Genomic DNA, 14,924 nt, shown 5'->3' on the forward strand with positions numbered 1-14,924 from the left:
AAACAAAAATAAATAAATATACAAATTTTAGTATTTTCAAAAGGAATATATGTAAAAACATCAACAAAATAAGGCACAATTCTGATTTCAGTTTTTCACAACATAAAGCTTTTTTCACCAATACCTACAGTAAATAATATAAATATATAAACAGTGCAAACAATTTCCAGTGACAAGATATGCTGTAAACTTTATATTCATTTTTGCTCCAAATGGCACAGCAGCCTCAGAGAAAACATTAGAACGAGGCATCTTCAACATATGTACATACAAGGCAGCTCAGTTTACCATAAGTTGTATGGGTGTGCATTTTCTGGATATTTAGCAAAAATGTGCCATTTCTTCACTCAGTGAAGTGATGGTTAAGCTTCAGCAGCAGTTTGCTCTCAAGGTTCTTTCTGTGAAGCTGTAACTATTAAGCAATGAACAGGAGTCCTGCATGACTGAGAAGTCCTTCACAAGCTCCAGATGCAGGAAGAGCTGTATTGATTTTGATTGACAGCTTCTTAATGTGAGGAAAGCCATGCAATAGATCCACACCTCCAGTGAATGGACATGAAAGGTACCTCTCCAGCTCCCCTGCTTCTGGCTTTCCTGCCCCCATGGATCCATCATCTTCGTCGGTTAGGCCGCTGTTTGTACTGGCATCATCCAGCTCTGTGTCTAGGTTATGTCTGATGAAGTTGAGACCTGTATGATGTATGGTTTTCAAAAGAATTAGCTCTGGTCATTATAGTGCTGTATACACTGCCAAGCTGCGGATGTTTGGCAAGAAAATTTGATCACACTGGAGATGTTTTTTTACCAACTCTTGTTGAAAAACAAAATCTTGTCATTCATATCCCGCACAAACACTTTGCAATGAATTCCAGATTAAGTTTAAAATAAGAACGCGTGCAAGGCTAAGCAGTGCTAGCCATTAGATCCTCCTGTTTGGCTGTTACTCTGGGAAAGACGAGAAAGACAGTGATGGAAGCCGTGACTGGAGCTACGATGTAGCCTCTAATCTCTCCATGGCTGTCTTGAGAAGGCAAACACCTCAGTCTGGCTGCAAAAAGATAAAAACCCGCCCCTTCCAACCACAGGGGAGGGAGACGGATGAAGCTAGCCTTCAAAAGCTGGGCATACACTGTGCAAATTTTTTTGGCCCATTTTGAGCCGATTTTTCAGTCGCGCAACCGTTTTGGGGATCGGCCCGAGTTTCGCCTTAACCGTGTGTTGTGCATCGTGTAGTATACATGGGGTAACGAAAAGCAATTAAGATCTCACGACCAGCTCCCAATCATCAATCGTATGGTCGCAAGAACATCAAACCTGTTTGAAATCCTGTTGCCCCTCAATGCACCCTCTCAAACTGCGCATGCACAAACACAGAAATGAAAGTGAAAAGGCGGAGCAGCGTTTGATATGGACACGAGATGGAGGCACAACTTGTAGAACTGTGGCAAGCTCATCCGAGTACGTAAGCGTAGAGCTGCCACCCAGGCAAAAGAAAAATACAGCTATATCACGTTATAACCTGAAAAGTTTATTGTTCTAACAATATACTTTTCATGTTAGTGCAATATACCTTTCACGTTTGAACAATATAATATCACGTTATTACAGTATACATAATTATCATGTTCATACAATATAATTATCACGTTCGTGCAATATAATATATATATATATATACATATATATATATTAATATTATATTGCTTTTAAGCAAAACATTCTTTGTATATGAGGCCAAGGGTGTTCATCCTCTTCAGCTCTAGCGTAGACAGTTGGCTCTGCCATGTTTTCATGTGTTTCTTCTTTCCGTGTGTCCGCTACTTTGAAACGCTCGGGCCGCTCTGCCCGCCACAGTTTCAAACTGGTCATGTGACTGCATGGCCACATCTGATTGGTAAAAAATTTACTGGAAACTCCACTGGCGGCATGTTATCTAATGTGTTAAACTAAGTATTTTTTAAAAAGTAACGAGTCGAATTTTGCAAATGTAGTGGAGTAAAAGTACAGTTTCTTCTTCACAAATGTACTCAAGTAAAAGTAAAAAGTATTGTGCAAAAAAGGTACGGAGTAAATGTAACTCGTTACTACCCACCTCTGCTGTCCGCATTCACACGATTCACTACACCTTCTACAGTATTAGTTGGAATTAAATCAAACTGATTGTGGGCTTCACACAGTTTGTGTTCAGGGTCACATTTGTCATTTTACAGGCACTGATCTGCAATAGATGAGCTACTGCAACAAACGTTCTGGTTGAGAGTAGCTGTAAAAGCAGTTCTTGTTCAGTGTATTTTGTCGCCTTAAAAAAGGGGGGTGTTAAACAGTTATGTAGAGTTCATTGAGGCAGGAGTGACGGTCACTTTAACTGGTTATAAAAAAGACAAGCATGATAAACTGTTAATCAAAACCATTCTATTGAAATCAACATTAGCAGCTAATTGATTTTTAGATGCCACTTATGGAAAAACTCTAGTCATTCTTCCGTGTGTATTGTCTATATATGATAGCGTGGCTCATAATGAGATTAGTATTGTGTCAGCAGCATTTGAAGTGGCTGGTATAAGGAAACAGAATAGAAACCCCTGCTGCCTGTTGTCAGTTTTGGTTTGATCCATCAGCAGTACTGTAATACATGGTTATGCGATATTGTGTCTTTCAGACTGTGAACCGGAAGAGGTAGATGACTGGTCTCCAGAATCAAACTGCTCTCCGTGCTCTTTCTGCAACGTGCTCCTGGACAAATCTAGTGTAAGGACTTTAGTTTTGATAAGCCTCAGAGAGGTTGTCTTTCTTTTCTCTGCACCCTAGAGTAAAAAATAATTCTAAATAAGTAATCACCTTTCTGTCTCTGTATCTTCTTCTTTTTCCTCTTTATCATCCTCTCTAGGATCAAGCACCTGCAGCCACGTCGCCCCTCTCCTCCCCCTCTGATTACTCACCTTGTCAGGCCCCAACCATCTCTGAGAGCACCCAATCAGCACACAAGTTCCTCCAAGCTGTGTTCCACAAGAAAGGTGAGTCAGGTGGATTTGGACAACCTCGTTGTTATGTAGAACTGTTAATATACTAAGAGCTCCTATACTGAAAACAGCTGCCAAAGTTGACATAAATATTAATGTGGGGAATAACCAGAGAGGAGTATCTCACAGTTCCTGTCTACTGATGTACACAATGAACTGAATTACATTATTGACCTAATACACATTGCGGTTACTGTGGTGTAATTGGCATGTCAAATCTCTGCTATTCATGACCCACTAAGTGTTCCCAAAGATTTAGGATGCTTTTGAGACTTGTTTCTAGTGTGGTAACATCAGAAGACATTTTTTGTTACAGTGGATTTAATTTCAATATCTCATTAAAAACGCTGTTTAAACACTGTTTTCTAGATCAGTTTTTCAGATCAGTTTTCTAGTCCTTTAAATAATGCATGTTAAAATTGAAACCAGTGATTTTAATTTTATTTTTTTTCTTTCTCCTCCTGTTAGATGTGCACCTGAGCAGTGATTCCAACATACCTCAGATTGCTCAGGAGCTGATGAAGAAGATGATAACCACATTTGCTAAGGAGTATGCATCCAAGTGCCTGCTCCACACCAATACAAATGGTGTCACAAGGACCTCATCACCCTTGTCTGACGCGTCCGAAGCATCTGACGCCCCTCTGGACCTCACAGTGAACCGAACTCAGGAGGAGAACACGATCGAAGGTAGAGAACGCATTTAGTGCACGCATATAAAATTTAATGTTATGTCTGACTGTAACATGGGCATCCTCCTGAAGGAACCAAACAACTGGCACTCAGACTCTGACCACTTGTCTTGTAACAGATGGTGTGCTGGACCTCTCCAACCGGAACTCTGCCTGCTCAACAACTTCGTCATCATCAGAGAATCACAGGGGATCAGGGTAAGTTTTTGTAGTTCTCTGACTGCATTTTAATGTGTCTAGCCTATTGACTTATCCCTACTCTTAGTTAAATCTGGGTCTTCTTCACAAAAACAAGAATGCCGTTTACATAACTATGGCCCATATCCTATGACTAGAAAAATCACTTTGGTTTGCAGCAAATCCACATTTCAGAGTGTGGTACAACAACAGCTATATAGCATGCCAAAGATTAAGAGGTTAGCATGAGCACTGTGTTTATTACTGTCATGCTCACTGCTCAGCTAAATAGCACCTGTTCAGCCTGAAATACACACATTCCTGTTTTAGCAGTGCTTTGGTTCAAGTAATTGTAATAAATTGTGAGGAGTTAGCTTGTGTTTGGTGTTGTGGTTCTATGGGGTTTACTCTTTTATCTCTTGAGCGGTAACGTCACAGCAATGGCCGTATTATAACATTTGCCAGCAGCTCAGGATTGTATAATGAGGAGAGCATTTCAGTACTTCACAACCATTTTACGTCCGTTTTTACTAATACATTAATGATGAGTTTGATTATCCAATCTTCAAGCATGTAGGACTTTCACTGGATATCCCAAAACTACAGGGGTTTTATGTGAGCACCAAAGTAACCCCAGCCATTCACAGACTGTCCCACCTGGACGTGAAGAGGCTTTGCTGCTGTGTGTGAGAGACACACAGCAGCAGTGTGTGTGCGTGCGTGTGAGGGCCCACAAACAGACTGAGAACATACAGACATGAAACTAACAGTCGCAGTGATGTTACCAACACAAGGCATAAAGGAGTGGACCCCTCGCTCTGCACCCCCTTGTCCCCTATGCCACAAATCAAACCACCTCCATCACCTCCATCCTGACCCTGCTGTTTGGTCCTCACATCCCTAGGAGGCAGTGCAGGCAGAAGGAATACACTGAGAGGAGCTGGGAGCTGTCTGAGGGATTGCTGTCCAAGGCCTTGAAGGATATACGATCAGGAAGGCTGCAGGAGCAGCGGGCTGCGTTGCTTTATGGAATACCCCTTCAAACCCTGAGACAGGGTCTGGATGGCTGGGCTGAAGGGAGGCTGGGAGTGCTGCATCAGCTTAAAGCAGGAAGCAGAGATATCAGGGATGAAGTGACATCATGCAATGTGATGTCAACAATGCTGGGTGGCGAAGCACGCCTTGTTTTGCAGAAAGTGGCAGCATGGGCAGAGCGAGCAGAAATTGGAGGTGCTGTCGAGGAGCATGGGGACTTTAGTTTCCCTTCATCTGTTCTTGCCTTTTATCAGCCGGGTAGTTTACAGAAGACCCTCCCTCACTGTTTTCCCCAGCTCAGGGATGCTCTCCAGCCCCCTCCAAGCCCCACCCCCAGTCTGGAGCCACCCACACCCCTGCGTATTCCTCAGGTTCGTTGTGCGTCTGACCACAAAAGGTCAGTGTCAGCTGAGAATTGCAGCATAGCTGAAAACCTACATCAACGTACCTCATCAAGCGAAGGTACTGCCAGTTCATCAACAGCAGCTGCCAGACCTTCATCTCTCTTCAAACTCAGACCTCCACTCTTGGCACAAGGATGTCCAGGCAGTGCCAGCCAGTCACCTCATCGCCTGGGACCACGTGGATCCTCACTGGATGAGTCAGAAGATGGGGCAGGTTGCCGGGATAAAGACAAGCAACCTAGAAAGAAGCGTGGGAGGTACCGCCAGTATGACCACGAACTGATGGAGGAGGCCATCACCATGGTGATGGCTGGTCGCATGAGTGTGTCTAAAGCCCAGGGGGTTTATGGGGTGCCCCATAGCACACTAGAATACAAAGTGAAAGAGCGTACTGGAACACTGAAGAACCCACCTAAGAAGAAATCTGCCAACTTCTGTTTGTCCAGTTCTCACTCGTCTGGTTCTGGTAGCACGACCAGTTCCACTAACTCAGGGAGTCTTGCCTCAGCTGCTGACGCAAAGAGGTTCTAGACCACAAACGCCTCAAAAACACCTCAACACTTGAACACATCACCTCCTACAAGATAAATGTTTTCTGGAGACACTTGTTAAAACACAACACATGCCTTTACAAACTACACTGATATTAATATTCAGGTCTTTTAACTCTGTCTGTGATGTGATAGTCATACTTAAAGCTGTATTTCTCCTGCTTCGTTCTGAGTCCTTTGGTTAAAGCAGCCATAAACAGTACTGTTTTATTCAGGTAGAAGTCCTGCTCATCTTGATCTAGACGAATGATTTAGATCGTTTACTTTGTTTATGGATAGAGCAACGTGGTAAATGAATTCGGATCAGAGCCTGAGGTACTGAACCTCTTAATTCACCATCTCCTTTCGTTTCACTGTACTATTGTCAGAATACTGTTTTTCTATTTTTTGTTTGTTTTTTTCCGTTTGGGACTGCTGTGGAGTTTCGTGGCTTGGTTATTAAGATACCAGTATGTGATTACATCTAATTAAATCATCGATAAGTTAATGTTCAACAAAATGTAACGTATTCATAGTTTAACATTAGATCACTTAGTAATTTTTACTACCACGATTGATCAACAGAATTAAAAACAAAGGCTTTTTTAAAACGAGAATCTGTTGGTGATATAGAATCAAATTATTTTACCTTCAGGGTAGTTGTACTGTGTTGTACATCCTTTTCTCAAGGAGGAAAAACAAACAATGATGGCTGCCCAAAAAGATTGCTCAAGACTCAAGTATGAGAAACACAGTTGCAGACCTTTTAAGGCTGAAAAATAAAGTGTGACTGTCATATTTGTTAGCTGTTAGGTTATTAGGTTATTCAGGTTTAATTCAATTCTTAAAGCTCCTTGGTAATGGAGCATTGATGATTGTGATTTGCAGCTTTCTATCTCTCTGGGTATGTATACCTAGGCTTTTCAAGTGACTTAGAGCCATTAAAACTATTTAAAAACTCATTTCTATTGTTAGAGACCTCTACAAACAGGGAGCTTGTACAGTATATATGCTGTGGTGGCTACATCTTGATTATGAGTTTTTGTACAAGAGATTAGCTTAAAAAAGCCATTTTGTGTCCACATATTTCCTTTCATTCTGTACAAGCTAATCTAAACACTGTATTGAGTGTAGTTGGAATGCAAACGTGCAGCATGTTTTAAATGTGCACTGATAAGCTTGGGAACTGTATATTATTGTGTATTTGTACCGTTTGTGAAAGATGTTCTTTTATTATCACAGATATTTACTAATTCTGCTACTGTAGCTGTATTACTGCAAACCTCATACCATGACCGCTGCTTAACTTTTACGGGACTGTTTTCCTGGCACATGGATGCGTAGCTACAAGAAAAACTCATTTCAGTTAACGTTTTAACAGTAATACCGTTAAGCCTAATATTAATATTTGTTTTATGGGTAGTCTTAATGTTATAGATGGTCGACTGTGTCAGCTACTGGAGGTTTCGGTAGTTTAGGTTTTTAGTGAAATGTTTAAACGGCGACCACGCGGCTATTCAGTGTCAGGCTTTTAAGGCTTCTTTGTCTGCGTCTGTAAAAATGCTAAAAGTTTCGTCTACACTCATGTCTGCCTCTAGAATGGGCTTTTTTCCATTAACAGTGCTACTACCAAAGCAGCATTTCAGGGTTACCCACACAAAGCTGCTTTACTTTGGATTTGCTGCAATGTCAGCCTGCCCCCCCCCCCCCCCCTCTCACCGTCTTTAACCTGTTGCCATATATACCTCTGAACATTCTCTGCCTATAGCCCAGTGTTAGGTTTCAAATCAAGCTTAAAATCTGTATGAGTTCTTTATCTCTCAAGAAACAGCGAAATGTAAATTCACTGCTATCAACAACACTTAAACTTTAAAAAAAAAACTAGCCATGTGGCGTGTAAAATCTTTTTTTTTTTCTTTTTTTTTCCTTTAAGGTTGAAATTCTGTCTTGCGGCATTTACAGATTTTTATTTTTTATTTATTTTTTTGTAATTAATGTCGGTTTTTAAAAGTTCTTCAGTCACAAAATTGTGGCATTTCAACCTTTGTAATTCCTCCAGCTGTGCAAATGTTGTCTCCACTTCTGAATGTCTGTTCTTATTGCGGTACATGGTGCCGGTCTCTATGGCGACAGCTCAGCACAGCATGTCTCTATTTTGGGAGTTATCTACTATTTATATCAAAATGACTCCGAACACGCCCTGAGAAATTGAAAAAGGACATCATTGTATTTGTTTAATTGCAGCTAATTCTGGGAACACACTTGGGCTTTGAGATTAGGGCTTTTTAATTTTTGATTGAACTGCTGGCAAATCTTTGAGGCAACGTAATTCTGCTATTTATGCATAAATCAATTATTGCACTATGATTTATAAAACAAAATTGTTTTTTTCTAGAAACTTGTTTTGTGTTGTTATGGCATATTTATTTATTGATTGCGCTTCAGAACTGTGATTTATTTTTTTATTTTTTTAAATATTGTGGTAGTTCTTGATTTGTAACGGGGCACTTTGATGCATTGTGAAATGTGTATTGCTACAATTGCATGAATGCTTTTAAATGTTAGCTCATATAATTTATTTAGTCCAGAAATTATACTGCTGACTATTGTGATTGTTTAGTGATTTTGTTACTATTAAATTATTTTAATGATTTTAAAGAATAATTTGTCATAACAAACTCAACAATATAGCCTCTGTAACACCTAAAGTACTTGGAAAGTTTCCACCGCAGAAACTAGGCGGAGATGGGCAGGTGGTTTTGCAACATATACACCTTTGTATATGTTCCAGTTGTAGGACTAATTTGTGAGGGTAGATATTCCTGCCCAGAAAAGCTTCAAGTGGGGCTCAATGCTGCTAGGTTAAATGTTGAATAAGCACTATTTTTGAAAATTAGCAACCTGTCAAACAAGACAAAGAACATGAAATTGCTGTAAACTGCTCATGTATGAAACAGCAATGGCTGTTCGAGACCCACCACCACCGCTTTTAAATTAAACACAACAATACAGCAAACTGCCCAGTAGTTGGAAGAAATTATTTAACAAGTCGGTCAGAAAAGTTTAGCTTGAACCCCACCACCAAAGTTGCTGTTCTACCTCCTGAGCAAGGACTCTCTTGGAGGTACACCCCAGAATTGTAATTGTACCCTGGTTCCTTCAGTGAAAAGTTCCTGCAGTGGAAACTTGACTCAACACTACAGAATGTAACACTTAAACCTGGCCTCTTGAAACCTGACATGGTTTGGCCGCAAACAGTACTTAAATTGCTGGAGAGAAAAAGTAAAAACTTGAAAATAGGTTGATATTAAATCAGTTACTTGATTCTATAATTAAATATCTTACTTCTTGGACCTGCTGGCTGTTATGAAAATTAGAGGGCTTTTTGAACTGTTGGTTTGTTGATGAAAGTGCTGTTGGTTTAAAAAAAAAAAAAGTTAAGTTGAGCGTTTCTTCAATCATTCCTTCTGCTGTTAGCAGAATGTTATCATTTGCCTTCAGCAACTAATCAATAAAACAGTTCTTTAATCAATCGCCTGTTGTTATTTTTTTTCTAGAATAATGGTTTGCTTTACAGTTATCAGAGAGTTGTACTGCAGATCAAAGGTTTTACAACTTTTTACAAGGGCTAGAATCCAGTAAATGGTAAAATGGTAAATGGCCTGTATTTGTATAGCACTTTTCTAGTTCCTAAGGACCCCAAAGCGCTTTACACAACCTGTCATCCACCCATTCACACACACATTCACACAATGTAGAGCAATGCATCATGTCACTTCCTTCTGCAATACATCAACATTATAGTGGCACTCCAAAAATGAAAGTGCATTTGGGGGAAAAACTACACGGCAAACGCTGCTAAATAGGCTGCATTTACAATATCGTTTTCCTGGTGTAATAAACCACAAAAACATCTTGCACTACAAGCTACATTCCACTTTTTTTTTTCCAAATGTTATTATTTAAGCTGAAAGTTTTGTACCATTCAGAGTTCATTTTATTTCATTATTGATGGCTAGCAAGTCTACTGCCAAAAAAATTTACTGTGTAACTTTTTTTCTTCTTAAGCTTATTTCAAACATTGATTTCTGTAAGGATACATTACCATCATTTCATCACAATATGTTGCCTACATCTTAAGCTGCATATCACATTTTTACATTAACTCTAATAATGCGGGTGCAGTCTTGCAACCAGCACGAACTCCAGTCTCATCTATAAAATATATGGAAGTCAGAAATGACAAACTTTCAGGCAGTGCTGTTATGGAACAAATGCAACTTAAATGTGCTTGCTGCTGAAATTTTTAGTCTTCATTATTTTGTGTGCATGCTCTTGTTTTTTTTCTCATTTGAAACTTTGTGAGTAAAACATTCTAACTCCAGTTTTTACCTTTTACCTCTAGCTCCCCGGTGCCATCTTTCACAGAAGACAAGGCAGGTCAGCAACAGCGAGGGACTAAGTTTGGTCAATGTTCCACATTGGATGATGTTCTGAGTTCTCTCTGCCCAGCTCACCAATCCTTAATCTACCAAATCCTCAAGTATGCTTGCCATGAAAAAGAGATGCTCAGGAACGAAAGGGACACTGTTTTATGTTCCAAGAAGCTGCATTGCACTTCGTGTCAGAGTCTTGTTGCAGCCTCTCCTGCATCGTTCCATTCGCCTTGCACACCCTCTTCTAATTTATGCTTGTCCTCTTCCATATGTTGTGAGAAACGCAGCTTCCAAATCAAGAAAACAACAGATGGAGAGGTAGGAGATGGAGACCCTCCTTGTCCTGTTCTGAAGAGAGAGCAGAGTCCCTCTCCTCCCCCTCTTTCCCCAATCCCATCAGATTTCAGTAAGAAATGTGATGAAAACCCACCCTCTCTGCTTCACCAAGAGGAGGATGTTAATCTCATGGTACAGAGTTTTGTAACTGCAAGCTACGAAGCCTCAGATGTCAATGCAACTACAGAAGATGCTGAAAGTAAGATCGCTGAAAGAAGTCAGGCTGATAAGAATCCAAGTGGGACTTCACTGCAGGATGTCATGGATCGTTTTAGTGAGAAACTGGAGACAATAACACCTCTAGACAAGGACCCTACTCTGGTTTCTACAGCTATCTATGTTTCTGAGAAGGAGCAGCCGTTATCTCCCTCAACCAGCTACAACCTGCCTTTTCGTGCTGATGCCCATGTCACTGAGATCATCACCACAGTGCTTCGCACAAGCAGTCCCAGTGATTACAGCTTGAGTGAGCTGTTTAGTCGCCAAGACAAAGAATCCAAGTCACCCGTTACTAGATCCCGTCATCGCCAGAATGTTGAAAAACCTAAATGCACCCCTGAGATACAGAACAACAATGACCAACAAAGTTCAAGTGTACAAAAACAGGTGAATACAGTGGCTACAAGCTCAGCTAAACAGTGTGTTTTGTCCTGCAAAGAAGGTAGTGAGGGTTGCAGTTCTACAAATGACAAAAGCCACAAGGGATCCCCATCAAGTGAAACCACTGAGGCTGAAAGATCAGGTAAAAGGAAAGCTTGTGCTATTAAAGGGAGAGTGTGTCATCTGCTTAACATTTCTGAGGGTGCAAGAAGATCAAGGAGAAATATAGTCCCTCCACCGCGGTTCTCCTCCTATGTCACAGAGCCCAGACGTATGTTCTTTGTTGCGTGTTTCTCTGAACCTATCTTCAATCAGAAAGCACAAAAGGACAAGGCTTCATCTAGCACCAATCATATGTCATCAAAAGATCCAGATGCTAAGGATGCCAACGTAGAATCCAGAAATGACGTTTCTTTGTCCTCATGTGTGAACACAGGGAAGCTTGCCTTTCAGTCAGCAGAAAAAGGACATGAACTATCTCACATGGAAGTGAAAAGTCAAAGCCAGGTCACTCCACAGATTGTGACTGCGAAAGACCAAAGTCCTAAAAAACATCGCTCAGGCAAAGAGAACAATAGTAGTGACAGTGTTGTCCCTCTCTTAGGACGGTTACGATCAGCATCATCAAAAAGAGTACAGGACTCATCAAATATGGATGTCCCTATAAATTCTGATACTTGTCTTGAGAGTCTTAAAAATTCCCAAGTCCAGTACACTAGTCCAATTAAACTTATGTTTGTATCACCAGTAAAGGATAAAGAGGGAGTTAAATACAGTCTCAAATCAGCAGGCTCTGGTTCTGGCTCACAAACAGAACATTTTGATCCCTGTGAAGAGTCTTCATGGTCAGGGACACTTCAGAAGCACACAATCCAGAGCAAAAAGCCTGCAATATCACAAGTAAAATCAGTTGTCTCACCACTAAAATCTTCTGCCTCATGCATACGGTCTTCTTGTTCCCCAACCAAGTCATCTTCTTCACCAGCCAAGTCTGGTTCCTCAGCACGCAGGTCTGCTTCTTCACCTGCCAAATCTGGTTCCTCAACACCCAAGTCTCCTTCATCACCAGCCAAGTCTGTTTCCTCAACACGCAGGTCTGGTTCTTCAACACCCAAGTCTCTTTATTCACCATACAAGTCTGATTCTTCAGTATCGAAGTCCTCTTCCTCACCAAGCAAATCTGCTTCCTTAACACGCAGGTCTGCTAATTCACCATCCAAGTCTGGTTCTTCAACACCCAAGTGTGCTTTGTCACCCGCCAAATCTGGTTCCTCAACACCCAAGTACGGTTCTTCACCACGCAAGTCTCCTTCTTTGCCCAGGTCCCCTTCCTCATCACCTAAAGATGCTTCCAGAGGATCAGGTGAAGGTACTCCAACTAAGCGCGTAGCTGGAGCTGACAGCCAGGGATTATCAGGTAACTCGACTTCTTTTCATGAAACCACTCCACCAAAAAGGCGTCCTGGGCGTCCGAAGAAACTGGGACCACAGCTGGAGCAAAAAGCAAAAAGGCCAATTGGCCGACCCCGTAAGCAGAAGACTTTGGATTCCGAACCTAAAAATGTTAAAATGGTAAATGGTAAATGTCAGTTGGCACCTAATATTGAGGAGAATACAACTAAAAACCTCAAGATAACAGTCGTATATGGCCGTTCGAGGAGAAACAAACGATTGGTGTCAGAGGGCTTTGACCAGCTGCAAACAGAATTTCATGACGCTTGGCGAGCCGTAAATCTATTGCACAACTCTAAGACCAGCTCAGGTAGTATTAAAACAACCTCAGAGGAGTTGGATTTTGTCAGACCAGCGAAAAGGCCTGCTCCTCAATCTGGCAGTAACATCAAATGTCAAAAGCATGATGATTCTGTTCGCTCAAGGAAACCAGGTAGACCTGCAAAGGTTAAAATCTCTGGAATCTCAGTCACAGTGACCACAGTGTCACCTCGTCAACGTAAAATTCAAATCAATAAAGAGAATAGGCAGTCTCCTGAAATGCTGGCTCCTAGGAAAGTACTTCTACAAGACTTCATGTCTGCCAAAGAGCCCAGGACAATCAGTCATCAGTTAATGAGCAAAAGGGGTCAAAAAGAAGAAGGGAAAGAAACAGAGGATGGTAGTAAAGATGAACTCCCCAATCAGCCTGTAGTACGACACTCCAAGAGAGTGAGAAAGCCATCAATACACTTTTTGCATGCTGTTGCCACCTCTACATCATACAGCCGCAGCAATGCGCTGGTACGACGCTCTAAACAACTTCTTTTAAACAAGGCAAACAGTGAAAGGAGACAGGATGAGCAGCAAAGTAGTTTCGAAACTTCAGGTGAGAAGAGAAAGTCATGTGGACCACAGAAGAAGGGCGTTTCTCTAGACGTAAGCAGATTGGCAGGGGTATCTGTTGATTCGATCTTTAGGTCTAAAGAGACATTAAGGTGGTGGGCAGCATCAGCTGAGGAAAAGACAATGAACCAGGAGCTCGCCAGACGAATAAGAGTCATCTCTGACACTTGGGTCTCAGACGCTGTGGACAACCAAGAAAAAGAATTGGCCCTCGATTCTAAACTAGGCACTAAAGACAGCAGTTTATTTGCCAAGAATTCAAATCATTCCTCTGTGGTCCGAACACTGTTTGACTGTTCGCCCAACAAACCAAGGTCCTGTAGCATGCAGCAGATCTGCTCCTGGTTTATGGAGACCACCGAGACACAATCTCTGGCCATTGTCAAGAAGGCAAGCTCCCGTAATCGTTACGAACTTATGCACTTCCCTCGTTCTGCTAATGCAAAAAGTGTTTGCCACAGTCCTCAGGCAGAGCGACTCCGCAAACACATCAAGAAGTTTGCCAAAATGGTGCCAAAAAGCCCTTTACAGCATCAGAAGGCTCAGAGACGGCTGAGGAAGAGAAACAAAGCAGCTGTGTCAACACACAGACGACAACTTTTTACTTTAAGCATTGCAAGCAAGCGCACTCGCCAAGTCCAGCCGTTGAGAGGCAAAGCATTTAGTATATATCAAGCCACTCTGGTTAGAGCAAGGACACGTTTTCTAACCCGGAAAGAAAGGGATAGGTGGCAAAATGGGGCTAGGGACAGGAGAAACATAAAAGCAGTATCATGTTGTAGAAATGAACGTATAGTAACTGGACTACAATCTAAACGTAAAGCATTATACACATCCACAAACGATCGGCACTCTGTTGGTTTGGAAAACGGTTTTGCCGCCTCTTCGGTTAGCCAAACTCGGGAACTCGTGGATGTACACAAAGAGCAGAACCTTTGCTCCAAAGCCTGGGGTCCTGAAACGCTGAAAGAATGCCGGGTGTTTCTAAGGAAGATCAACTCTCCTGATAGCGAATCGGCTGAGGAAGAGTCTTGTACTGTGACACTGGAAGGGTCACCTTCTGCATACCTCTTTGCAGAACAGGACAGGCAACTGGTAAGATTCGTTAAAGCTGTGAAAACTGAAAGAAAAAGGAGCATTAATAGGAGGACTGCCTCGAAAGAGTTGGCAGATTCTGCATCAAAATCAGTCCAGGAGCAGGAAGCAAAGCCAGCAGGGAGGCAGAAAAGAAAATTCAAGAGTCCCAGGGTTGCGTCTACTGAACCACCACAACCACCACCAGCGAAAATCTTGAGACAATCGCGAATGAGGGGCCTGACTGGGCCGAGATGGCGTGACTTTGTCCTTGGTAACTACT

The 14,924-nt window shown here is 41.7% G+C and overlaps 1 protein-coding gene across 3 annotated transcripts in view; it reads left to right on the forward strand.

Moving 5' to 3' along the window:
- Positions 1-14,924, forward strand: part of lcorl (ligand dependent nuclear receptor corepressor-like) — a 30,957-nt gene that overhangs the window by 15,363 nt on the left and 670 nt on the right. For 2 of the 3 annotated variants that reach the window (XM_026170990.1, XM_026170989.1), the window contains exons 3-7: positions 2,660-2,748; positions 2,888-3,014; positions 3,489-3,710; positions 3,832-3,910; positions 10,264-14,915. In XM_026170990.1, coding sequence (XP_026026775.1) covers positions 2,660-2,748; positions 2,888-3,014; positions 3,489-3,710; positions 3,832-3,910; positions 10,264-14,915 — 5,169 coding nt within the window. Of the gene's footprint in view, positions 1-2,659; positions 2,749-2,887; positions 3,015-3,488; positions 3,711-3,831; positions 3,911-4,793; positions 8,252-10,263; positions 14,916-14,924 lie in introns of those variants that run through there. The other variant, XM_026170991.1, reaches the window with a different exon arrangement.

Source organism: Astatotilapia calliptera, chromosome 6, assembly GCF_900246225.1.
Source record: "Astatotilapia calliptera chromosome 6, fAstCal1.2, whole genome shotgun sequence".
NCBI classification, from domain to species: domain Eukaryota; kingdom Metazoa; phylum Chordata; class Actinopteri; order Cichliformes; family Cichlidae; genus Astatotilapia; species Astatotilapia calliptera.